The sequence below is a fragment of the Notothenia rossii genome, assembly GCF_949606895.1.
Source record: "Notothenia rossii genome assembly, chromosome: 11".
Lineage (NCBI taxonomy): Eukaryota > Metazoa > Chordata > Actinopteri > Perciformes > Nototheniidae > Notothenia > Notothenia rossii.
Genome location: NC_136910.1, coordinates 14,793,199 through 14,821,039, shown reverse-complemented (window position 1 = coordinate 14,821,039; position 27,841 = coordinate 14,793,199). Strand labels below are relative to the sequence as shown.

Sequence of the window (27,841 nt, the reverse complement as noted above, 5' to 3'; positions counted from 1 at the left end):
GGATTTATTGAGTTTTTCTTTAGGGCTGTCAAAATATCAGATTTTTCTTCAGCCAGAAGAATTTTAGATAGCATTATGACGGGGGTATCTATACAAAATGTATCTTCAACTAGTCTTATTGGGCTTTTTGTCTCTTTTTTGGAAAATGAATTACACTGTAATAAAAACTGTACAAATGTGTGGTTTAAGAGGTGGTGGGTGTGTAATATTTACACGACACAAATATTTAATTCATCAAATATCCCGCTTTTGTCAATATCAATATGTCCCAACACCCCTATTCTCCATACACACGCTGTAATAATGAGCTCTGACCTGCTGAGTGGCACCCTGTTTCTTGTTGGTGGCTGTGGTGGTTGTGATGTCACTTATGGAGGGGGCGGAGTCAGAGCGGTTCCCTCCAGCTGCAGCACTGGACTGCGGCGTGATGGAGGAGGACGGCATGTCTCCGACCAGCCGCGCGCTGCCGTCCACCTTGATGTGCGGGTGCCCCTCGGCGGCCATGTTGAGGATGCGGAGGCCGTTGTAGTAAAGTCCGGAAAGCTGACCCTGGAACATGCCTGCATTGCGCTCTCCTCCACCTCCACCTACACGCACCGTCGTCTGGCTGTTGAAGATGGTCAGCTGGCGACCTACATGGACACACGCACGCACACACACACACACACACACACACACACACACACACACACACACACACACACACACACAACAGGAAGGAAGGAGGACAAAACACACACGAATACAGTCACACAACACATACATACCAGTGGTCACATACGTGCATACATACACACACAAGAGTGTTTGAGTGTTACACAATCCACCACCCCCAAGCCATGGTGAGAGGATGGGATAGATTAAGCATGGCAGAGCAAATCGAAGCCGTGGAGAACCATGGAGAGAGCTGAGACTGTGAGAGATAAGAGTGGGAACAGAAAACAGAGAAGAAGGAGAAGAGGAAGAAGGGGGGGTGAAGAGACTGAGAAGTCGAGGAGGAGGAGGAGGATGAAGAGGCAGCAGATGAGAGGAGTCAGAGGGTCCCGAGAAGACGGGGCTGACAGATGGTTGCTATGGTGATGGCTGTGCGGCACAACATTGTATTTGAAGGAGCAACAGACAGGCAGACAGAGAGACAGAGATCTAGAGAACTGTTGAAACAGCCCCATGAAGCATGCACAGGTTATAAGCTCTAGGACTGCTCACTGTTAAAGGGACTAGAGGCTATTTAAGGAGCTCTGCTGATGTTTATGAGGAAAACTTTTACACTTTTTTTTTTCAAAAAGCATTGCTCTATTAGTCATTTCAAATTTACATAATTCTTCCGTGTCACAATACTTTACATATACTTTAATTTACATTTTAGTTTTCAACATATAATCTTTAATAAATGCTTTATTTTTTACAATTTGATAATAAACACAATTATTTACCAGTCTTAATAAAGCATCTTTTATCAGTACTTTTACTATTCTCTGATTTATTCACATTTATATCTCTCCATCGTCCCTTTAACCTGATATTATCAGATACACACTAACAAGATACGTTCACAGGCACTACAGTTTACACAGTATTACACACTACAGCTGCCCAACTTTTAAATACTAGTTATGGATTTATTTTTAGATGTTAGTTGATGGTGCACAATAACGTATATTCAACTGTCTTGTATTTTTTAAGCTCAAAGTTTTAAGGAATTTTAATCAGGGTTTTTACCTTTGTCGAGTAGCCAATCGTCAACTACTCGACCGAGCCGATAGGGGATTCGCTGTCTGGCGATGGCCAGGCGCTCGTTATCAATGTTGCCTTTAATTTAGAGATGAAAACACAGTAGTAATTACGCACATCCATACGTGGTACAGGAGCTGGATACAAAAAGAACAGCAATGAAAAGAAAGTAATGGTCTGCTCATTGTTAGCATGTCACTGCGTTAAGGTGAGCTTTATGTGCTAAGAGAAGAGAATTTAAAGTCATTACGTTTCCAGTGAGCGGACTCTTACTCTCTGTTCATTGGGTTTAATTTAAAGAGACATTTCAGGGGTTAACATCTGAAAGAGCACAGGGAAATAATGTTACAGCTGCCACATATGACTGACTGAGTTTAGAGTTACATACAGGAAGAACCCTCACACACACCTCAAAACAACTAGCATTTAGCATTTTAACGATCAGCTACCTGAAGCCTCGACCTCATTGCGTTAAAGACTGCTATCCTATATTACCACTTTAAATATAAAAACAAAAACAAATATAAAAACAAAAGGTATGTTCAACAAAATACACTTTTTATTCTTATTTTTACTCTCTAGTTAACCATTTAAAAAAGTATGACATGATTTTAAATTATTGTTTGTCCAAAGATGCACCAACTGTTATTATTTTTCTTTTATGGTGAGAAAAACAACTGACACCCGAATTGAATATTTTCATAAATTACCTTTAACGCTATTTAACAGTCCTAACATGATACATATACAAGCTATTGAAAAAACTATCTTGTTTTATGTTTTAAAAAGTCACGTTTCATTATCAGATCACTCATATTTCATTTCAAACACAATAACATCAAACAAAGTTGCAATTGTATTTCTCAAACTCAGTGTTTGGATATAAACATTTATAGGATGTGATTCACCAATCAGGAGCTTGGCTGATTTTCTAAGGTGTAGCTCTGTCCCGGGACAGGCAGCGCTGTGGTGGGATTGGGGGGTTGGGCTGATGTGGGCGGGGCCTACCTGAGGGATAGCGTTCGATGACTGGCAGGTCGTCCAGTTGAAGGGTTGCATTGCCTCCGCTGCGAGTGAATCGAATTATGTGATACTTTCCATCGTTGACAAACTTGGAGCTCTCCTCGATGTTGATATCATCAGTGCCGACATTAAACACTACTCTAATGTTGCCTTTGTCCTGAGGAGGAGAGACACGAAAAGGGATATCATTTCTTTGTTTGTTTTTCAGGACTCGGTTTATTGTGCTTAATAAATCCTAAAAATGTGTGCTCCCACTTGCTGCCTGTGAACTTGTGTTAAAGGGGACCTCCGGGATTACAACTGCATATGTAAAACAAGTTGTCTAAAACACTTTGATGCTCAAGAGCACTCAGAGGATTGCCTCAAGTGTTGCACTTGAGTCAGCCTTAGTTTGGATGGAAGAGAAAAAGCTTGAAAATCTGAAATAAAACTGGGGGTGGATTAAGAAAACGGGATGTCTGTAAGCTGCTGCTCATCTCAGCTTTAGGCTGTTGGTCAAAGGCTAAATTAGCCTGTCTAGCAGAACACTCCTGAATCTTTGATTCTGCAGCGGAGTTGCATTGTTTGAAATGTAGCCGGCAGGTATTGACAAAAACAAGGATTAGTGAAATCTTTTTTTTTTATCTATGGTTTTGCTGCATTTGTTTCGACCGCTCCCCCACTTTTTAGAAAACTGTCCAATGTGAGTCCAATTATATTATTGGAATAAAATCCTGTCCAGTTTATACGGTGCCCTTTAATTTCTTTATAGACAGCCATTTTGTCCAGATCCCTCTTGTAAAGAAGATAATTGTTCTCAATGAAGAATGTATGATTAGTATATACATTGATATCACGGAAGAACAACATGTAAATCAACTTTAATGATTCATAAGTATGAAAAAAAACCTTCTTCTTTGGGATTGTATTTGAATGCAGGTGTGTGCACTTACTATCTGCAGCTGAAGGTAGTCTCCGAGACCAGACGCGCTGTCAACCCGCAGTAGAGTGGCGTGTTTCTGTTGTGTGCTGAACCCCAGGGCCAGGCGGTCTGCTCTGGTGCTGGGACGCTCATTAGGGGGCCACGTGTAAACCACCACTCCTCCATCACGGCCAAAGATATAAGTGGTCCCAGCTGTCCCACACGGATAATTTAGTTTATATGCAAGCATGTGGATATGCCATACACCGTTCTATAAGTATATCCCAGAATACTTGGTAACATTACTGCAGGAGGCTGACTGCAAAATGTGACTCATAACAATAACAGCATTCAATGGTACAGTAGGACTCGCTGCAGGGTGACTCAATAATCATCAAGTGTGTTCCTCGAAAGGCCGCTGAGGATAATATGTTGATCGGGTAACGAGGGCATTATTACAGAGAATTACAATAACCAAACTGGACATTTAGCAGGTGCTGTTTTTGTGCCAGTTATGAATCAACAGTTGACAGTGCCCTCACCTGGTGGATCTGATATCATGCAGACAAAAACATGTTTGATTCAGCGTTTCCAACCAAATCATCTGATTGCATAGATTTGAGACATGCAGTTATATATTAAGGTGTGTTTTCTGCAGTTTAGAGACATTTAGGGTGAGGATTAACGCATAGTGTTGCTATAGATTCTACAAAATGTGTTTATTTAACATTCTTAATGCAGCCGTCCACACCGAGCGCTGAGGGAGATAATGGAAAGCAGAGACTCACCATCATTGCATAGCGGCCCAGCATACGACGTCATGCTGCAGTCGCAGGTGAAGCCCTCCCACTGCTGCAAACAAACTCCCTGATTTGAACAAGAGTCTTCTTGACATGTAGTGCTGGGACCTGCAGTGACAGAGAGGTGGTGGTGGGGGGAGGGAATTGCAAAAGTCAGGATACATATTTTTATGATTTTGTCTGGAGCCCATTGTTGTTTCACAACAGTATGCCAGTACTGTCTGGTTATTTTTAGACCGCATTTCCTTGAGACATTTTGGGTAGACTGTTGTTGTGCTGCAATGATGTTATGATTAGTAGTGTTAGTAGGAGATCTTTATGAGACTACGATATGGTGGATAGGCTGACAAAATATGCTTGATCATGATTATAAACTGAACCGAAACTGAACTGGAATCTGTGTTACGAGGTGATAAGAGCCAAAAATGTGGAAAGCATGCAGGAGGTGAGCCTGGATGAGTGGGGCAAGGACAGGAGGAGCGGTTAAACATAAGAAGGCAGAGTTATGTTTAAAGGCCTTCATCTCAATACTCTCTCTTCAGCAGTCGGTCCCCGTTTACTCCAGGCCTTGTGTTAAAAACACACAGGAGGACAATGACTACATTTACATGCCCACTATTGTTACACTTTATTCTGAATTTGGCAATACTCACAATTTCACAAGTCATATATGGTTTGAACATATGGAATAAGGCCTTTTCTGAATGATCAGATTAAGAAATATGTGATATTATTCATGTTTTATGAGCCTTCTTTGGAAGTGAATAAAATGCATTCAGAATATGCATCCTTATTGTGGTTTTAACTTTAGTTATGTTCATTTTATAAAAACATGCCAGAAAGAGAAGCCCCCATTTATATTCGGAATGAAAAACACACCTACTTTTAAACATCATCGAAGACTAGAATATTAACAGGTTTTTAAATATTCTTAAATAATCGCTACCTCGTCAAATAGGTGGCTGATGTAATGAAAGAGGGAATGTTTGCACAGTAAAATAAGTATGCCCCCAATGGTAATATGAGTTAATTATTTATTTTCATTAGCCATTTAAATGGCTTAATAGGAATATTGTCTATTTCAGAATAAGGGCATAAAATGAATATTTAGTGCATGTAAACGCAGTCAAAGCTCTAAACTTAGTTCTCTTTTGATGTATTTTTAATGCGAGGCGTGGAGGAAAGGGTGTGAAATGATTCACAAATGGAGTATTGAAGGTTAGGTTGGGAGTCAGTAGGAGGGTTAGAGAGCATGCTGCTAAGCAACCCGGGTGGTGGAGCTGTGTCGACTCAGGTAGGGCGGTGGTGATGTCACTACTGTGATGAAGTCACTATGGTGGCTAGGAGAGGACAGGTCACCTCTGACCTTTGACTCTGGATCACTGGGATCCACACAAGACTGGACACCACTGGGTAGTTTCAACACACGCACACATACATACACACACCCTCACACACACACACACACACACACACACACACACACGCACACTAGTTTTTTTCCACTCTCATACACGTGTCTCACATGCTCACACAAAGCGATATACCTTGCAAGTCAGCTTTCATCAATGTAACTTTTGTCAGCCAAACAAAAAAGCAAACAAGCAAATTAAGTTAGATGGTTAGTCAATGCACACAGATGCCTGTGAACTGTTGAAAGAGTGGAAGAAAGAGAAAACACAATGTGCAGAAAGATCGAGGAGGAGATGAGAACCAAAAGAGTAACATTTACATAGAATAGACCAAAAGCTGGGTTAGTGGGTTATCCTAATCACACAGAGCATGAGGTAAATGGAAAAAGAAAGAAAAAGCAGGAGGGACACGGTACCGGGACAGATCTACGGTTGTGATTTCCGAGTTTGAACCTCACCTTCACAGCCTCTCTCCACTTGTCCAATGGTTGCAAGTGCATCAGCCAAAAGATCAGGGAGTCGGCCATTTAGATCAACTGTTGCTAGACAACCCTGGAAGCCCTCACGGGAGTGGACCAGCTTCGGCAGTTCTCGGTACATCTCTTTGGAGACGCCCCCGATGTACAGGTCACCTGGGGATGATCAAAACAATGAATCAATATATAAAACATGTGTTATTTATAACAGAGAAAAAAGGAAACTGTTCTCATTTTTGAAGCTGGAACCAGTCAATATATTTTTGCATCAAGAATAGTTTGACATTTTGGAAAACACACTCGTTTATAAGTTACTTAGAGTTAGATAAGAAAATGGATAGATCTCTCAGTTATGCCAGGAAACGGTTAGCTTTGCCAGCTAGCCTGTCTCCGTCTGAGCAGACAAAATCCATCAACTAGCAACCACGGCAAAGAACACATAACCCCATACAGACCAACACTTTTTTAAAGTTTGTACAGATTAAACAATTGATATATAACCAGTTAATTAGTTTATAGGTGCTGGTAGCTTAATATCCATCAGAGAGTAGCTTTAACCTTCATGTAACTCAGATGTCAAGCTTTTCCCTTTAACTGACTTCTTGTTTCAGTAGAACTGTGTATGTATAAGTACATGTCAGCTCCTGTTGTTGAGGTGTTATCACTGCTTGTATTTGTTGCATACCCTTTAAGTCGAGGTTCTTGGCGCCCATGGTGGTCTGCGTGGTGACTTTGGTGTCAATCTTGACCGTGTGGAGATTGTTAGTGTCTCTGGAGATGTGTACGTTGTGCCAGTGGTTATCATTTAGAGGACTGTTAGAGTTGCCCTTGATCAGGTGTGCTCCATTGCCCAGGTCAGAAATGTAGTGTAGGTAGCTAGAAAGGGAACCAAAAAGAAGAGAGGAAAGAAAAAAGACAAATTAATCATATTCATAATGAAGAACAACACAGGGTCATACACTTCAGGGCATCTGTCTTCAAGAACCGTAATTAAAGGAGTAGAAAAGGAGCTGCTTGACTTGTGCATTTTTCATATTTGATATTACAGCCTCAAGAATTGAAAACAAATCCCAGGCTGAGTTGAACATGTGGGAATTACCATTAACACATATTTAACTAATCATTTCCTTTGCAAGACATTGAGTAATGTAAACACCACAGCTCACCCTTTAACTAGCTCTATCACAATGAAGTCGTTGCCGTCTCCCCTGTTGTAGAGGACCAGGCCGTCGGGGGACGTGGTCTTGAACTGCATGAAGACGTGCATGGAGTAGTAGGCCTGCAGCGTGGGCAACGTGACGAAGCTGGAGCGGGAGCGGAAGGTGACGGGGTCAGCCACGATGCTCTTATAGCCAATAACAGCGTTGAGCTCGCAGTAGTCGATGTCACCGTTCTTGCACAGGTCAATGTAGGGCATGCCGTTCAGTGTCAGGCCCTGAAGGTGGCCGATGAAATTGGAAGGCACGGCAGGCATGAAGCGCTTCTCCGTCACAATACCCGTCTCCACATTGTGGAACTCCAACTGGGTGTGGTCGCCCGCCATCTGACCTGGTGGCGGGTAAACTTCAGAGGTGAGGGCTACGGACACTTGGGTTTCAAGTGGAACTGTTCCAACAATAAAGCTAATTCTCATCCTATTATTTAAACAGTTGAACTAACAGTGATCACAAACCAATTTGAACTGCGAACTTTCCCCAAAAGTATATAGAAAGTATTAATGCAGATTGCATATTTTTTATGAATATTGCAAGATCATAATCATTGGTAGAACTTTATTTCCCACAATGATCGCTGTGTAGTCATAAAATGTTCATAAACAGACCAAGTATGGTCCATAACACCATATTCTAAAAACAAAATCCCTTAATATTGGTCTTTTAGCATAACATACAATTAAAATCAATCAGGAATGTATCAGATAGAACATTTGTATACAAAATACAAGCGGAGGAGATTAATGAGTCATTTTATGGTGAAAATCTAAAAGGGATAAAAGGTTGCTGTGGTTACCTTCGACAGGCTGCAGGTCGTCTACGGTGAGTTTCAGGCCCTTGCCACGCCGGACTACTCTCACCGTGTGCCACTCATTATCATTGAGGCCCAAGCCCGCAAAGATGGTCTCTGGACCTTTACCTACACATAGCCCAGAGCACCGTTAACATAATGCACACAGAGGTGGAGAGAGACAAATAGAGACAGGCAGAGCAGGTAGAAATCCAGAGACAGAGACAGAAGAAGAAGAAGAAGAAGAAGAAGCCAGGCAAGTTGAATTCAAATTTAAGGACAGGAAGGGAGGAAATGGAGGAAAATAGCTGAGGAAAGGGGGAACCATACATATCCTGGGGAGACAAAAAACCTCTGTGTCAAAACAAAGATAGACAGACAGGTGACTTTGCAGATACAGCGGGATGGATGATGTGACACAGACACACAGAAAGATTAACATACATTGATGCCTAAGATGGAGACTGAGTCACACAGGCCTACACTGAGAAAATCCATCTGTGGACACATCACACAGCAATGATGACCACCTATCCACACATGCAGAGACAGCACATTTGCACCCCCATGACTCCTTAACTGCCCTTGCACATTTAACATATAATAGCCTGTGTCCATATGCAGGATCTTCCCTTTGTTTCCTCACAAGACTGCACTACTGCAACATGACTCATGATGGCACTAGACACACAGCGGATCAGCAGAGAGTTCTCCAAGGTGCTGATGTGCAGCAGGATGGAAGAAGCTGAGCTGTCCTCTCATGATGTCTCTCTCTTTGCATCTACCAGCTCATATCTTCACATAGTCCACTGCACACATTTGACAGACTCACTGTTCCTAAAACCTGGGTGTCCCCTAGCTCCTGCTCACTACAAGCACCCCACCAACCTTGAACACAACACCCACCCCCCCACACACACACACACAAACACACACACACACACACACACACACACACACACACACACACACACACACACACACACACACACACACACACACACACACACACACACACACACACACACACACACACACACACACACACACACACACACACACACACACTCCATCGTCATCCAAGCCCTGTTGGTTTGAGTCAGCCTGCTTACAGTGACCTATAGGAGGTAATGATGGGGGAGGTGAGAAGTAAACTGACCCGAACGGATTCTGCTGCAGAAAATGTCAAGCCTGCCTTCATCACTCATGGAGGCAGGCAGGCAGGCAGGCAGGCAGGCGCACACACACACACACACACACACACACACACACACACACACACACACACACACACACACACACACACACACACACACACACACACACACACACACACACACACACACACACATACCATGTACACATCACTTCAGGGGACATTACATTGACTTACATGCATTTCCTGGAGACTTATCCTAACCTTAACCATAACCAACACATGCCTAACCCTAACCCTTACCCTTAACCTTACCCTAACCCTAATCCTAAACCTAACCAAGTCTTCACCCTAAAATGAATGATTCCCCTCATGGGGACCTCCAATTTGTCCCCATAAGGGAAGCGATTCCCCACACGTGTAAACAGATTTAGGTCCCCACAAGTATAGTAATGTTAGGCCACACACACACACACACACACACACACACACACACACACACACACACACACACACACACACACACACACACACACACACACACACACACCCACCCATATAGGTAGAGAAAAAAAGGGAGGCTCGCTGACATGCAAACAAAATACGAAAAGTCAATTCAAATACTTCAATGTGTGTGTGTATTTGCAAAGCTAAAATAGTGTGTTCAGAGAGGACACAGGGTTCCCCTGAGGAGACTCAGCTGTGCTCTGGGCATGAGCATCTCATCCTTTTACCATGGATCACTGCCTAACACTGAGTGAAGGAGAGAATATGTGCATGTGTGTGTGACTTAATAAGTAGGTGTGTGTGTGTATTTTTGCATATGTAGCCAAATAATCAAAGAGCAGAATGCAGTGAGAGTGAGGCAGTGATCTGTGTCAGGGAGAGGCAAAAATACATGCGGATAAACACATACTCACACACACACACACACACACACACACACACACACACACACACACACACACACACACACACACACACACACACACACACACACACACACACACACACACACACACACACACACACACACACACACACACACACACACACACACACACACACACACACACACACACACACACACACACACACACACAATGCACCTATTTTGGGTCAGTGCTAACAGTGCGTTCAGCTGCATTTGAGCTTGGTTTAAAGTAAAGCTACTAGTGATGGCTGTGGCGGGCAGCAGACAGTCTGAACAGTGCGCTCTGTGATGTGAAAAAAGAAAAGAGACAAAAGGGAGTTGTTTGTAGCAATGCAAATGCAATTTGAATCAAAAGACACAAGCTAGTGGAGATTATAAGAGCAGGATAATGAAAACAAAACGACTGAAAGCGTTTCATATTTCATTAGCTCCCAATAACAAATGGCTTTTCTGCTGGATAAGCCTTGAATCTCTCCCATGCAGAGGCTTTTATTTGACTGCTGAGTGGACATTTCCAATGGCGCCTGGCTGTTTAATATTTGTATATCTAATGTTTAATTTATTGTATGCACACGGTGTGCCAGAAAAGTGGCTGCCTACTTAAATGTTCATTCAGACAACCGGTCTAAAATTGGCCGACAGACATGCGGGATAGCAACAGTGCTGTGTGGCTAATAGGGTTTCTATGGCAACTGCAGTCGTCCATTTCACCACCTCTTTGCCGTCACAGAGCATTCGTCTCTCTCTCTCTCCCTCTCCCTCTTTCTCGCTTTCTCTGTGGTCGTGACAGAGAGAAACTCCACGTGAGGGAATTAAACTTCATCAGGGATTCAGCTCCACTCACAGCAGCATGAACAGAAATCATACACACTCATTCTCACACAGGATAACACACCTAAACAAACACACACACAGATGGGCAATGAAGAGAATACAAAATGCAAAGGCTCTCACACACAAGCACACCCTAAATACTCTAAATGAAACATTACCCCAAAGTCCCTAATGTACAGTTGAGAAAGAAAACAACAAGCAAACAAAGAAAGCAACCAGACAGCCGTTGGGATGAAGGTGCGTAGGGGAGAAACAGAGCGATAACATGTCTTTTGTCTCCAGCATGAAGGAGAAGTAATTACCCCGCAGCTCTAAGTTACATTCATCCAGCAGCTACGCTTCCCAACGTACCTAATTTTACCTGAACACCTCATTTTTAGCTTCTCTCCTTCTTTTATTTTTTTCCCTCCCCCCCTCCCTTCCTCCCCTACCGTCCTCTCTTCCGTCTATCCTTTTTTGCTAAAATGGCCGACCTGGAAAACCCTGGCCCTCAGCAAAAATCGCACCACTCCTGTGGTGTAGCTGAACATGCAGACACAAACACGCATATGTGCACCTCCGCCTGTCCAACACACACATATATGCACACACATATATGCACACACATATATGCACACACATATACGTACACGTACACGTACACGTACACACACACACACACACACACACACACACACACACACACACACACACACACACACACACACACACACACACACACACACACACACACACACACACACACACACACACACACACACACACACACACACACACACATGTTGAATAACGGATTACGATCAGATGGACTAAAAACACAGAGTGGGTGAAAAATGGTCAGACAGACACATGAACAAAAAACACACACATTGTCACGCACACTCAGGTGGAAAAGGAACAGGGGGGGTTAGGTGAGATGGAGGATCACTTACTGGCTGTACAGTTTATCCTGATACAGTCTGAAGGGAGAGCAGAGCAGAGAGTTAATGCTGCACACATACACATGTTCCCCACGCCCTGGGGACGCACACATCGACACACCCTGCATGCCACGCATTATATACAAACTGCTGAGAAAACACACTCTCCTTTGTCAGACCTCAAGCTTGACAGTGTATTTTCTTACAAAATGGAGTTGCAAAACGCAATTTTAGAGCCAATAAAGAGTGAAAATTAGGATTGTTGAATCTTCACATTTAAAGTGTTACATATTATAAGGAGAGCGGTGTGTCCCAGCACGAGCAGCGTGCTCATTGGCTGCTCTGGCCTGAGCGACAGTTTCAGTCACCAATCAAAAGCACCAGGAGACTGAGATGGGTCATGTGTGTCAGTTTGTCTGATGACATCGAACACATCCCATAATTTTTGTCGCCCATCCAGAGCACAAATCTCCGTGAATGGTTGGAAGATTTAGCCCCACTATTAGAGGGCTTTTTTTTTTACCCATGATGCATTGGTGTGTCGAGTGGCATCAACCACAGAAGAGACGTGGCTGCAGACAACCAGAGACCAACACATGCACCCCTCTGTTAGTGTATGTGTGTGTTAGCATGAGATCGGTTTGAACTCATGTGAGAGTGCTTGTCTGGTCGGAAGAGTGTTTAAAAGTTGCAATTAAGTGTGGGGTGTATTATTTAAGTGTGTGTGTGTGTGTGTGTGTGTGTGTGTGTGTGTGTGTGTGTGTGTATGTGTGTGTGTGTGTGGTTTGTGAGTCTTTGTATTGATTGTTGAAGGGATGCACAGGTCCACTGGGAGTGAGCAGAGAATGCAGCTTTAGGCTTGACCCTCTGTTCAACACAAAAACAATACTGCTAACCTTCAACTGTTTATTGTGTTTGTGTGTATTCCAAGTAGGCTTTATATACACCATTAAGTCCATACACATTTTAAAATGTTACTGCTGAAAAACCTGTGAAATCCTTGAATACAAGCATATTTGCAACATAATTATCTGAATGACTTATCAAGAAGAGTGCTACTCACAAGGGACAATATATTATTTATCAACATTTAATGACATTCCTATTCAAGAAAAAGCCAAGAGGCCAGGTTTAGCTGCATTCCCCTGTGTGGAAATCAAAACAATGTTGGAGATTGTACATGTTTGTGTGCACGTGTGTGTACCTAGGTTGACAGTGAGTCGGACACGGCCCCCATCCAGCTCCAGACGAAGGGTGTCTGCGGAGTTACGGGATGTGGTTGCCATGAGAACCCCGTAGGCCCGCTGGGAGCGAAAGCGTAGCGACACGTCCTCCGCCTCGGTGTGCATCGCCACAGGCAACTGCACCTTCATAAACTTACTGCCGTCGTACGACAGGATGGTCGCATCTGTACAAGACGGGGGGGACAAGAAACGAGTGAGAGAGGAAGAAGGCAGAGGAAGACAGAGACGGTGATGGAGAGGAGTGAGGTGGGTGGACACATTAAAAAGAAACAGTAACAGATTGACAGGGAGAAAACACACAAGGTGGGAGGAGACAAAGGAAATTTGACGTTGAGTGAATCAGATTTAAAACATGACGAAGTATGTTCGTGTTGTGCCTCCACTCCCTTGTTCCCCCGCCGGCCACGTCATGTTCAAACTCAAAAGCTGCTTCAAAATTACTCCATCACTTTCCACCCTTAATTCATCATCACTCCCTCACGAAAGGGGATGTAAAAATAGCTGCAGCTGGTTGGCCGGTTGAATCAGAATGCATGGCGGTGAGTGTGTTAGCCTCCGCCGCTGACATCCCAAACCCTGGAGTCATAATGTAACAAGCTCAGGTGATCCCGCTTTAATGTCTTTTGCATACTCATTTACATATTCATAATCTTCTCTCCATGCTACCTGCTGGGGCCAATCCCCAACCGCTAAACTGTTTACCTCTGAGAACCCTGTTTTTTATTGGCCAATTACATACACAGCTAAACACACTCTCCATGTCTCTATCTCTCGTTCTTCTTCCCTTCTTCTTATATCTCTCTATTGCATTCCTCCTTTGCTTTCTCTCCCTTTTGCTCTCCCTGTTTCCGTGGGAGACGGTTAGAGCCAAGGGAAAAACAAGAGAACAGGAAGAGAGGGAGGCCTCATGAATACTGATGAGCTGAGAAGGAGGGAAAGAGGGAGATAGTGTGCGTATGTGTGTGTGCGTGCATGTCAGAATAAGTGAGTGAATTTAAGTGTGAACAGAGGAGGGTTTAGTAAAGTGAGAGCAGGGGGAGAGAAAATAGGGACAGAGCAAGACAGCTAGAAAGGAGGGGGGAAAGGGAGAAGAGCTCTTGGCTAAAATGCAAATTAACCCTCATTAACTTGAGGAAAAAAGGAGGTGGTTGGCCTGTTATATCACAGATAACATAACTAACAGACACACATATACCCGCCCAAGCACACTCTAACACACACACAGACACACACAGACACACACACACACACACACACACACACACACACACACACACACACACACACACACACACACACACACACACACACACACACACACACACACACACACACACACACACACACACACACACACACACACACACACACACACATATTTCCGATAAGGGAGACAGCTGACTAAATGTTCCTCACCGCAGCACCTGACTCACAAACTGGAAAATAGAGCAGGGGGGTTGGTGAGAAGAAAGTATGGAAGCCCATTAATGCCCAAAAAAATAAGCTGTGTGTCTTTAAGAAGTTTTGTTCATTCCAGCTGTAGATTGACTTAGAAAGGAGGGTCAACATATGAAGATTTGATTATACTGGGTTTTAAAAATATTGTAAAAATGCGTTTTGAAAGATTATAGAAATATATTGGCCTTTTGGTGGTGACAAATTAAGACCAAACCCTTTGAAGAGTTAAGATAACATTCTTAACATTTTATCTATTGTGTTCTCTTCCTGCCAGGAGTTGGCTTTCATACATAAAGCAGGACAGCACGAAAAAAAATGAAATCAACCAGCGTGAACAGCTAGTGAGCAGGAGGAAAGAGCTGAAATGTGTTAAGGGGTGTGCAAATGTGTCGCTAGAAATATGTGTGTGACTGCTCTACAAAATAAGAATTCATCTTGGAGCCAGAGCGTGGCGACCATCTTTGTTCATTAAAGAAGAGAGAGTGGGAACAAAGACGAGAGTGAGAGAATGAGGGAGGGAGAAAAAGGGAGGCAGAAACCGCAGGTAGAAGGCGTAAACATGGCCAATCACTCTCTCCATCTGCTTCTCCATCTGTGCTTCCTTTAATCCACTGAACCACCAGTTAGTGACCCCTCAGTGCACACAGAGAGAGGGATGAAAAAAGACATAGAGGAAAGGGAGACGGAGCTAAGAGAAGGAGAGGCAGTGCATCACCACGATAAACCTACACTGCGGCGGTTTGTCCTCAGAAATCAAATGTTTTCATATCAACACTTTGCAGGAAGGGTACGTGTGTGCCCATATCTCCTGTAAGATGATAGTACAATCATCACTTGAGACGCGTCAGCAGTTGTGGCACAAACAGCATTTCTTCTCTTCTTCTTGTCTGACTCCATCTTCGCTTCTTTCAACAAGCCTCTATCAGTCCCTCTGCCAATCTTTCCCGCTTTCCACTTCTCTCCCTCGACCTGAATTCATACCTTTTCTCATAACTCTCTCTCTCTGTCGGATTTTCTACTCCCATCTCCCATTCACCCTCACCTGCTGTCATATGGCGGTTCTGGACCGGTGCTTCCACCCTCCTCTGTCACAGCTCCTGCTCCCTGCACATTTCCTCTCCCATCGATTCCCACTCCCTACATCCATAGAAGTCCAATAGTCCTGTCTGCAGCTCTGCAGCTCTGCATCCTCCTCTTCTCCTTCCCCTGTCTGCAACTTACTACCCTCACTTTTACGCTTTGCTTCTAATAAAAGATAAACATACAAGGTTATTGTCTTTTGTTGTTTTGCAAGCAGACTCATTTTCTTCTTGACCTTATTTTTCTATCACCACCTACTTCCTACATTCCATCCTCTTTTTATTTTGTACCTTCCTATTCTCCATCACCAGGGAGGAAGAGGAGGGTAAATTCACCTGAACTCAATCGGCAAGGCTTTTCATTTGGACAGTTTAGCCACATTTTTATGGGCCATAAATCTTTAAGACGGTACTTCTTGAGCGCACATCAGAGTAAGTACTATCAAGGTGATGTGATTTGTTAGGATAGACCTTTAAAAGGAAAAAAAGTCTTGCTTAAATGTGTAATTATTTAAAGGTTAATCTCCCGATACAACTGGTGATTTAAAACTATATTTGAAGTGATTGATGGATGTTATTTCTGACATTAAACCTTCCACGCCATACAATCTGTCTTCTGTCACTCATCTCTTTGGCATCACTCAGTGTTCTCAAACCAAAAAGTAAATGACAATGTCAGTATGCCTTTTGCATCGTGACGTATTATGACTTTTCCCACAAAACCTTGCTGTTTGGTGAATGGAATTAGCCAGTGTAAATGTGGCATTAGAAATCTTGCCAAATTACAGTACAGGCTGCCACAGTGTTATTCTCGTCCTCTTCACCGCGTCATTCTCACCTCTCTCGCAGGAGCGTCCCAGGTACCCCGTCCCGGAGCAGTCGCACACGTAGCGGTTCCAGCCCTCCCTGCAGATGCCGTTGTGCTGACAGGGGTTGGACATGCACTGTTTGGGCTGCTCTCTGGAGCACGAGGGCTTCACCCCCACCGCCCTCTGGGCCTCGGCCAACCTCCGGATGTCTTTACTCTGCCCGTCCACAAACAGATCTCTGATGCAGCCCACGTAACCGTAGTTCAACAGAGCCGTCCACACCTGAGGAAGGAGGACGCCAGGGGTTGAGGTTTTTCACAGTAAGAAATTTGACCACATGTGGCAATATTTAGTGAGGAACTGCTGTATGTTTAGTTTTAAAAAGCTTGTTCAAAGCACACTTAAAAAGTTGAAGATTCCAGCTATTTGTTGGCTTATAAAGTACACACGTTCAACCTCACACACATTTTTAAGATTAATAAGTACAAATTAGTCTGAAATTACTCTAAAAATCCCCTATTGAGCTTTTCCTCATATCTTCCTTAAACAGTGAAATTATGAAATAGAAAGATAAGACTTATCTGAACTTTGAGCTACTTTATTTAAATAGCGACTTTTATATTTATATTTATTATTTAAATTGAGTTTTTTTTAAATCTCTTTGAGTCTAAGTATTGGTAGTGACGAAAGGTTAACAAAATATACTTAAAAGGTTTGCAACCAATGACTACTCCAATCTAAATTATGTAATATAATCTAATCTGATTTGTAAAGATATGTCATGAAAGGATTTACATTTAATAAGCAGGGTCAATGAAAGCTAACACCACTGACTGGATCACTTTTTTCATTACTAAATATTTGTGCGATTATTCACTAAATTAAATAGATGTTTTAAATATGTGTTTAATACAATTATTGAAGAGAGCACAATATATATGCATATCATCATTTTCGTGAGTTCAAGATAACATCAACAACTCAATATACTCAATTCACCATAATGTAAGACTAAAAGCATTCCACTCCACCTTTTCAGAAACTAGAAGCAGAAACTTTGAGGGTAAATTACAACAGCACACACAAACACACACACACCTCTGTAGGGAAGATGAGTCCAGCGCGGTCTTCAGGTAGCCCCCCGAGGTACAAAGTCTCGTCCAGATCCAGGATCTCACTGTCTCCCGGGGCCGTGTACGCTGTCCTCACACTGTTCACCGAGATGGTTCCTGGAGTCACAGCGAGGCATAAAAACAAATTCAGTAATAGTTATGACCTTCAATGCAAACATCCTCATCACAATCACCACCACCACGACCACCACCACCATCGTAATGACTACCATTATAATCTTTATCATCATCATCATCCCTTGCTCTCCTACTTACTTCTATAATCAGAAGAAATGGAAATATAAAAACTACACAGGCCACAGTCATCAGTAAGCTCCTTTAAGAACATGCTGATTTAAAAGTGCTATGTCCAACATTTTGTTACAAATAAATCATTAAAACGTTATTATTTAGACATTAGGACAGTTAAAGTAAACAAATGAGGTCCCAATAGAGAAGATTGGCAGCCTCTAGTCTGGGTTTCTAGATTGTAATTAATACTGGCATAAGAACTATAATTATATTGTGTTAGGACAAAAAACGAAATCCTGTGATTGTACTGCATGTCAGAACTGAGATCAAACACATATAGGAAGAGACAACAGAAGGCATTGCATGAGTATGTTTATGCATCCCCCAACGTTAAGCATAGGTTTTATGTCAAAAGTGGTCAGAACTTTTCAAAACTTTAAGTTGACTACAGAAAGACAGATGCTGCCAATTGCTATAATTAGTCTCAGTATATTGGTGATTATATAAACATATTATAAAAATGGACAGAGCAACTTTATATTGATTTTGGCCTACACAGCACCCTTACAACCCAGTTAGATTTAAATACAGACAGCATCCGGATGGCCTTGCTCTCGCCAACGCGCTATCCTCCCCCCCCTCCTTATCGCCCGCCGCGGTCAGGGTTAGAGCGCTGAAAGTACCTGAGCGTCCATCCCTCTGGAAGTCCACATGATACCACTCTCCGTCGTTGACCTTTCTGTCCATTGCCCTGGTCTTGGTGGTTCCTGAGCCCATGTCCAGCAGTAAGTACAAGTGCCCGTCCAGCATTTCAATGGCGAAAAAATCCACCTGCAAGTGAACAAGACACAGTATTAGTATTCTGTAAAAAGCAGGGATGTTGATGGCTGGCAATAAAAATGCAAATTGTAGCTGCATGTTACAATAAGGCAATGGGCTCTGGTTTAACCAGTTTAACCATTCAGGTTCTTTGTTGAATGCCAAATTAAGTGAAGAAAAGTAAACTTCTTTAAAAACTTTATTAGACATCAAGGGAATGGGAAGTTAAGAGTCGTAACAGGGACAATCAGGAATTCAGTGGTTTATAGAAGAGGAAGATGAAAAGCAGAATGCCTGACAGCCAGCTTGGATTTTAACAGCCAAATTTAACAATAATGGGCAATCATTTATAATTGTACATATTTTTATGGTTCCCAGGAGTTGTATCCTAAAAACATTTATGATTCATTAATTTGATCCATGTACACATAAATCAATTTTTTTATTTGTTAACAGATTGTTGAAGATACCTGCATAACCATTTGTGATTATAGTGATAGTTGGCAAATGTTGGCACACTGTAGTAAGACTCTTACGAATTATGAACATTTTAAAAGTAATACCTGGTAAACATCAGCATTTAGGTAAAAGCAAAGCCTCGCTATGTCAATGGTGTAGATTTAGACGGTGTGTTTAAAAAAAAAAAAATACTGTATACTATTTTCACCTTGAGTGTAGGAGGCGTGCGTGGGTCCTTGCGTTCCTGCTGTCGGGGTTTGCCGTGGCTGAAAAGCATCAACCCGTTTGGCTCTGTGGTCCTGAAGTCGAACGAGATGGATCCCGCCTTCTTCGCTGACCACTTGCTCAGTGCCACGAAAGACTCAGGGGTGTCAAAGGTTACGGGGTCCAGCGTAGCCACACTCTCACACTTAAAGGACACCACCCCACTAACCTGGGACCAGAAAAGACAGTTAAGGGGTTTAAGCATTTAAAGCTGGGTTGTTAAACTGATGTCTTGCGAACATCAGGATCAAAATGGTTCCTTTGTAGCCTGGGAATAAAGCCAGTTTTTTTCAAGCTGTGAACATGACAACCTGCCAAACATATAATACCATTTTCTTAAAATGAATACAGTATAAGTCCCACAGTGCCTTTCAGGAGCTTCTGAAAAAAAAGATGTCTCTGTATAAGAGGATAATGTGTCTGCTTAAGTTGTACATTGTGTTGAAAGTACATACCTTCATCTTTGGGTCTCCCTGTTTAGCCAGTTTCGACAGCTCCAACCGTACGTCGTTGTTCTTGTACACCACCTGGAGCGGGACAAATAAAACGATACATTCATTCAGGATGAAAAAAAATAAGACTTTTCCTTCACCTCTGGTCAATAGATGAACCCAACAGAGTAAATATTGCAGCACAGAATTTGACTATTGTAATCTTTCTTTGTTTAATTGAAGCTAGCAAAAATAGGCTTTGATTGACCTTTCCAGAGGTCAAAAAAAGAAGAGAATGCTGAAAAGATAAAGAGGGAACAAGGCACTTTATATATGGCCAGACATCCATTAGTCGGGAAACGTATAAATGTTCTTTTCTTTTTTTATGAAAGCGACAACCTTAAGAGCAGCGAGCCACTCATCTTTTGATAACACATTTTTCCCCGCCACTTGAAAGACTGCCTTTACTTTCTCTCTTCTTTCCTTCTCTGATTCACTCTTTCTCTTCCCTTACACAGAACGCTCTCTGACTGAGCAGCATGAGTGTAAAAAGAGCCTGCTAGTGCTGAGCATTTTGATGTTGAGAGAGACAAGCACACAGGCTCTGCTTTATTTATCCAGACCTCTTTTTTGACTTGTGAGCATCTCAGTAATATTAAGAAAAATATTCCTCCGTATGACTTTTTTTTTTAACCTCTGTTCTTGTTTATCATGCACTTTTGTTGTGCGTAGTGCGTAGGGCAAGGGAGGGTGGTTCTGCAATAAAAGTGCTGCAAGTGTGCAAAACGGTGTTAGCGTGCGTGCCTGCAGCCGCATCAAATGCACAAAATTGTTGCAGCCGCGATCGTTCATGTGTGTGATTCAGTGCATACATCTTAATTTGCTCACACGGATTATCATATCATCGTATTAAATATGTAAATGTGCCAGTGGAGGGTTCACTCTGACAGCGGCAGCCTCGTTTAAACGCCATCAGTCATAATGAAGCAACACAGAGCGCATTCACCACTGATACAGATAGCTCTCTGTTTGGCACATCATCTGTCGGCTTGTTTGCTTGTTTGTTTATGCCTCTGTGTGAGTCTGTTCGAATGAAAGAGAGACTCAGACATGGTGTGAATATAATGGATGTTAGGATGTATTTAGGGGTTATGTGTTTCAGGTGCTGTATATGCATCTGTATATTTATTTCTGCTCGACTATTTCTGTCTGTGTGTGTTTTGGTGGGTATGTTCATGCATGCACACAACAACCTAAGTTTGCGAATATTCGTGTAAATGGGTGTTTTCGTCCGTTTGTCATGTGAGTTTTGGTTTTTGCAGTGTGTGTTGTGGCTCATTTCCAGCACAGCGGATGGATGGAGCGTCTCTGTGGCGTAGCTAATTAGCATTTTAGCGCTTAGTGCTGTATCTACTCTCTCAACGACACTCATCACTGATTCTCTCTGATGCTGGGAAGGGTGTGTGTGTTTGTGTGTGTCTGGGAATGTTTGTATGAGTCTGCCAAATGGCAGCATTTTCTGTGTGTGTGCGCTTCATAAGATAATGTGTGTGTATTATGTTTGAATTATATGTTACAGAAAGGGAAGGCCGGAAGAGAGAAAGAAAGTTATTTTGACTGAAAACCTAGGTGTATACATTAAGCTGTGCAGCTTGTAATTGTAGAGTGTATAATTGTTTGTATTGTTTAATATTCAGTAAAATTATATTGTGAAGAAATTATTATGTGCAGATAAAATTCTCCTTTAATTAAGTCTAAATGAATCATTCTTCGCAAATTGTAGTTATAAACAAGCATTACTTATTAAATAAGTTGTTGGACATGTTTTGTTTAATACAATGCAATTGGGCTATTTTATTTGTGTTTATGCAAACATCTTGATACTGAAATAATTATCTCATTAACCCAATTGTGCCAATTGAATTTACTTCAGTAAACATGTTCTCTGGGCTTGCCTAAGCGCAAATCAGAAAACATATTCAAAATCGTTCAAAACGTTTGTCTGAAGAGTGACTTTGTTTAATTAAACTATATTTATTGTTTGGGAACATGGGACTACTGTTTCTGATGAATGTTTCATTATATCTTTCTTAAAGAAAACAGTAGTCCCATGTGCCCAAAGACAAGATTATGTTATGATAAGAAAGAAGCTGGTTCAGAAGTTACAAGGGGCACAATCAAGTATTAAATCAAACATAGGCACACATACGCACAAAATAATCAAATGGAAGACATTACATAAACACAGAATTGCGCCAATACTTGCCCAAATTATGTCTGTAGCAGATTTAATTAAGTTTGACCAATCAGAACAGGAGATCTGGCATTGTTCCTTATGATAATAATAATAGTCTTATGCAAAAATGGGTTAATACCATGTCATATCAATAGTAAGAGCATGTCAAACGTGTTATATACTACACATATACAGTGGGGGAAAAAAGTATTTAGTCAGCCACCAATTGTGAAAGTTCTCCCACTTAAAAAGATGAGAGAGGCCTGTAATTTTCATCCTAGGTATACCTCAACTATGAGAGACAAAAGGAGAAAAAAAAAATCCAGGAAATCACATTGTCTGATTTTTAAAGAATTTATTTGCAAATTATGGTGGAAAATAAGTATTTGGTCACCTACAAACAATTACACCTACAATTACACCTACAATTTCTGGCTCTCACAGACCTGTAACTTCTTTAAGAGCCTCCTCTGTCCTCCACTTGTTAACTGTATTAATGGCACCTGTTTGAACTCGTTATCAGTATAAAAGACACCTGTCCACAACCTCAAACAGTCACACTCCAAACTCAACTGGCCAAGAACAAAGAGCTGTCAAAGGACACCAGAAACAAAATTGTAGACCTGCACCAGGCTGGGAAGACTGAATCTGCAATAGGTAAGCAGCTTGGTGTGAAGAAATCAACTGTGGGAGCAATTGTTAGAAAATGGAAGACATACAAGACCACTGATAATCTCCCTCGATCTGGGGCTCCACGCAAGATCTCACCCCGTGGGGTCAAAATGATCACAAGAACGGTGAGCAAAAATCCCAGAACCACACGGGGGGACCTAGTCAATGACCTGCAGAGAGCTGGGACCAAAGTAACAACGGCTACCATCAGTAACACACTACGCCGCCAGGGACTCAAATCCTGCAGTGCCAGAACGTTTGACCTCTGTCATTGCCAACAAAGGGTATATAACAAAGTATTGAGATGAACTTTTGTTATTGACCAAATACTTATTTTCCACCATAATTTGCAAATAAATTCTTTAAAAATCAGACAATGTGATTTTCTGGATATTTTTTTCTCATTTTGTCTCTCATAGTTGAGGTATACCTAGGATGAAACTTACAGGTCTCTCTCATCTTTTTAAGAGGGAGAACTTGCACAATTGGTGGCTGACTAAATACTTTTTTGCCCCACTGTAGGTGATTCATGCATACATCCCACCTCTTTGAGACAGCCCATGAAGTTATTGCTGACTGGAGAACCTGGCAGGTCAGCAGTGCTGGGGCTCCCCCCCACGTAGAAGAAGTCGTCGGAGCCCAGCATGGTGTAATCCTCCTGGGTGTAGCCAGTGGTGGTCAGGATGCCGTCCACAGAGATGGTCACCTACACAACAAAGCACAGGGAAAGGACACGCTATATACTCACACCAAATAGCAGCGCTAAGTGCTAGCTAGGCGCTGACCAGCCAAATTAGCCCCCGTTACTCTGGTAACCAGTGTGTATGCATTGTGCTTGGGAGAAGGCCTTATTGGTTTGGGTATTGGCTAGTTGTGCTGTCAGGACTTTGTTTTGGTGTGGATCAGTGCTATCTGTGGGGTGTAAATGAGTCGTGCTGCCTCTCGCCTTTGCTGGTACATTAGAAATATGTTGCCAAATGCCACTTTTAGTTATACACTCTGAAGCCTCATCTACCACTTGTGCACTATGGATGGATTCAGACTACTTGGTCTGACTGCTTCTGCCTCTCTAAGCCTATTGTGCAGAATGATAACTATGTGTGTTATTCATACAGATTCACTGATACTCAAAGCTTCAGACTGTGACTCTTCACACAAACTACAAAGCCAATCAGCTACTCTGTCCCTGCATTGCTCTGACTTTACAAAACCGACAAGAAGACACCATTTGTGCAGTGTTGCATTAACGGGCTAACCACATCTTCTATGTCCGCTAATTCAACTTTTATATTATTAGTGTCCCTCCTTATATCTCTGCCTCAAGCAGGAGATGCAGATGTGCCTCCTAATACACTAACAACAGCTTTCCCTAATGCCCCACTTAAGTGGACCTGACGCTAGTGTTCTTATAAATTAACCAGCCTATTCTGCTGTATAACAGCCTGTATGGGGCTTTTAGCTAGCACTGGTTCCCAACCCTGTCACACTTAAGTCACAGTTAGTGGTATGTTATGTTATCACCCTGATATTCTACAGTACATTACTGACCATGTTCAACTGCCCATAAAGATTGTGAGCACTTTACTTTACCACTAATGTAAGTTCTCTCTCACTTATCATTGCCGGGCAAAGTTGCCCAGCCAGGCAGGTGTTAGTAAAGTCTCTGCAGGCTTCTTCGTGCTTTGCAGTAGGTGTTAGTACTATTTACTTGTTAGTAGTTGTTAGTTGTTGCACTGCTTGCAGCCACAGTAGTGCTACTTGTATCAGGCCAAGCTGTGTTGGGTTACTGAGGTTAGGGTTAATGATGTCAATGCTGTTAGTAGTTGTGATGATGTTATGTTGTTGTGTTGTTAGGGTGAGTTGTGATCATGGTGTTAGTTAGTTTGTGGTTTGGGGGGTGGGGTTTATTAGATCAGCAAGTTTGAATGATATGACACATGGACGAACACACACATATTAATGTACACACACGCACAGGTGTTAGATGGGTTACAGCTCATTCCACACGTACGCACACACACATAAAGCATGCGGCGTGTTCCTCTCTCTGCATGCAACCACTGGCAAAGAGGACACAGTATGTAAGGGAATCAAACCGAGGACATGATGAATCAGAAGCACTATGAAGAACATGCTGTGGCAGAGTGGAGGACGTAAAATCCAAAGAAGAAAAGAGGAGTGGGGGAGGGACCTCTCTATCCATTTATGGATCAATCAGAGAGGGGAAGGGTTTCTGAGTCACGCCATGCAGGAAGGTGGGCTCGCCATTTGCGTGCAGGTTAAAGATGAGCCAATCAGTACACGTCTACATGTCAGTCACAGATTGATGGGGTGACAAAAACGGTAGAGAAGGGGGGGGCGGGGGGAGGAATATAAAGAAAAAGAAGTGGTTGGCAAGGAGGGGGGGCGGGGCTTTTTTAAGCGTAAAAGATTACCAACCGCATTTATCCTTTTATTGGTTTAGTTTTGTCTATGGTTCAAAAGGAAATAGACACGGGGCAAACCCAAACTAAGAAACAATTAGAATGATATCTACCGAACAATGGAGTTTGTTTACCATAGCGTGTCCAATGCCTGAGTGCTTTGTAGGAAAGGGGGAGAAAGGAAAGCAAAAAACTGTGAACAGAACAACTTTCGGGAAGAAAAAAAGGAAAGCTAGAAGGCCTCTGGTGAGGTTAGAAGGTTGGTTGGAGCGGTTTCGCTAGGAGAAGGGCACAGGTTAGGTTAGTAGTATGAATCATTCCATGGATGGTGGTTAGTTTCACTAGCAGGTTAGTAAAGTTAGTAAAGTTAGTAATACAAACAGGCAAACGGTAGAGGCAGGGCACAGGTGGGTTACAAGCACTTGAGTGCTAGTGACCCTTGACGTTCTCTAGTTCACTCTGTCTCTCATTCGCTCACAGACACACACACACACTCGCACACCCACACACACACGCACATACACACACGCACATACACACACGCACACACACAATTGAAAAAGCACTCACCTAGAGCTGAAAGCAGTGCTGGGCTGGTGGTTAACCCACTGTAAACTAAGACCAAAACCTCAGGTATTTTCTTCCTACCACAGCATCACTGCAGATGGACAACAGACCACTGACCGTAGCTTCTACATTGATTAGTTTCCTGCTGCGGACTTTTCTGGTCTAAGGTCTTTTCTGCTGCCCCTGAAACATCTGCAGCAGTCACTGTGGTTCACCAAAGTCAAACACACACTGAAACTATTCAACATGGATTTAAACATAAACACTGCCACTGTCAATCACTTTTCAGTTAACAATTATATCTACAAATAAACAAATGATCGTCTATAACATTTTGAAAAATAATCAAAAATGCCCATCAGTTTGCCAGAGCTCAAGGTGATGTATTAAAATACTTGTTAAGTCTTTCAAAAACCTAAATATATTTAATTTATAATAAATAAAACAGTAAATCCTCACAATTGACAAGCTAAAACAAGCAAATGTTGGGCATTTTTGCTTAATAAAAGGATTTTAACTGCTGCCAATTAATTTATATTGATCTCTAATCATTTAATCACTAACTGAAATCCAGTCAAGCTTCCATCCATTCGTTAATCTACCATGTTTGTGTCCCTCGCTAAGACCCTTCAAGTTTGTCTTCCTGAAGGTTAACAATATGGTGTCTACTCTCACATCTCCTCGCTTCTCCTCTGATCGCTCGGTCTCTCTCTCCTCCACCTCCTGTTGTCTGGTTACCTGTCTCAGGTTGCGGGTGACCTTGACGTCGTGCCAGGAGTTGTCGTTGAACTTGCCGTTGACGGGCTCCACCAAGGCCTCGAAGGCCCCGGAGCCGAGGTTGATGACGAGTGACACGGCCCCGTTCTTCAGAGCTAGGTTGACGTAGTCGGCCGACTTGCCGGTGTGCAGCATCAGGCCGTTGCGCTGCAGAGTCTTGAAGGAAAGCGTGATTTCATCGCTGCTCGACTGGATGGGGTTGGGCGAAAGGTCGTAGCAGAAGAACTCGGAGCCCTTGAAGGTTGCAACGTAGTCCTCTCGAGCTGGGTCAGAAAGGTGGAAGAGGGAGGGAGGAAGAAAAGAGAAGTGTGGACTTTTGTTAAACATTATCACAATGATTACTACAAATCCCAAGCTACATCGCTTCTTTCCACACCGCTCTTCACAATATGCTCAAAGATGATAACATGGAGGTTGTTCAGCGAGTAAAACAAAGCTCTGCCTGGTAAAATTAGATTTTGGATGTGCAACACAAAACTTTTTGTTCAAGATGACGAGGAAAACGTTGTTATTGTCAAGCAAAGCCTCACTGACGCCAGCACTTGGAAGAGACACTTCCTTCCATACCTCTAATCGTACATGGAGTGGTGTGTAAACAAGCTTTGATCACTCATGTGGGTTGGAGATTAAACAGTGTGGCTGAGAGAGGGACAGTCGTGAGTCTGTAGTGTTCCAAACTCGTTATAAAACCTGCCATCCTCCCTTTTGAGAGAACAGCTGTGCTGGCAGTCTGGATTGATGTGGTCTTGTTTGACAACATGGCTCAATCCGTGATATTCGTCAAAAGCCAGAGTGTGTGTGTCTACGTTTGCAAATGGTTAGGAAGGTTTGGAGAAGGTGAAGATGGAAACAGAAGCCTGTGAGCAGTGCGGCAGCCGAAGCGAGCAGAATTGGCCAATTAGAATTCAGAATAACAAGCAGCCAATGGCGACTTACCTTGCACACCCTCACTGACCCCCAAGGACACGAGACCAAGGTTTTGCAATCCATCATCCTTAAGCTCACACTCTCTTATCTACTCTCTCACACCTACTCACAGCCATAAACG

At 42.6% G+C, this 27,841-nt stretch overlaps 1 protein-coding gene across 3 annotated transcripts in view; it reads right to left on the bottom strand.

Annotated features, from left to right (window-relative positions):
- nrxn1a (neurexin 1a) overlaps nucleotides 1–27,841 on the bottom strand; it is a 57,786-nt gene that overhangs the window by 9,600 nt on the left and 20,345 nt on the right. For 2 of the 3 annotated variants that reach the window (XM_079658531.1, XM_079658532.1), the window contains exons 5-22: nucleotides 26,755–27,056; nucleotides 23,571–23,732; nucleotides 20,143–20,214; nucleotides 19,632–19,856; nucleotides 18,829–18,976; nucleotides 17,880–18,010; nucleotides 16,811–17,063; nucleotides 13,396–13,599; nucleotides 12,204–12,230; nucleotides 8,354–8,476; nucleotides 7,510–7,891; nucleotides 7,029–7,219; nucleotides 6,326–6,499; nucleotides 4,444–4,563; nucleotides 3,687–3,868; nucleotides 2,740–2,911; nucleotides 1,720–1,809; nucleotides 316–632 (exon numbers count right to left, since the gene is read on the bottom strand). In XM_079658531.1, coding sequence (XP_079514657.1) covers nucleotides 316–632; nucleotides 1,720–1,809; nucleotides 2,740–2,911; nucleotides 3,687–3,868; nucleotides 4,444–4,563; nucleotides 6,326–6,499; nucleotides 7,029–7,219; nucleotides 7,510–7,891; nucleotides 8,354–8,476; nucleotides 12,204–12,230; nucleotides 13,396–13,599; nucleotides 16,811–17,063; nucleotides 17,880–18,010; nucleotides 18,829–18,976; nucleotides 19,632–19,856; nucleotides 20,143–20,214; nucleotides 23,571–23,732; nucleotides 26,755–27,056 — 3,275 coding nt within the window. Of the gene's footprint in view, nucleotides 1–315; nucleotides 633–1,719; nucleotides 1,810–2,739; nucleotides 2,912–3,686; nucleotides 3,869–4,443; nucleotides 4,564–6,325; nucleotides 6,500–7,028; nucleotides 7,220–7,509; nucleotides 7,892–8,353; nucleotides 8,477–12,203; nucleotides 12,231–13,395; nucleotides 13,600–16,810; nucleotides 17,064–17,879; nucleotides 18,011–18,828; nucleotides 18,977–19,631; nucleotides 19,857–20,142; nucleotides 20,215–23,570; nucleotides 23,733–26,019; nucleotides 26,040–26,754; nucleotides 27,057–27,841 lie in introns of those variants that run through there. The other variant, XM_079658533.1, reaches the window with a different exon arrangement.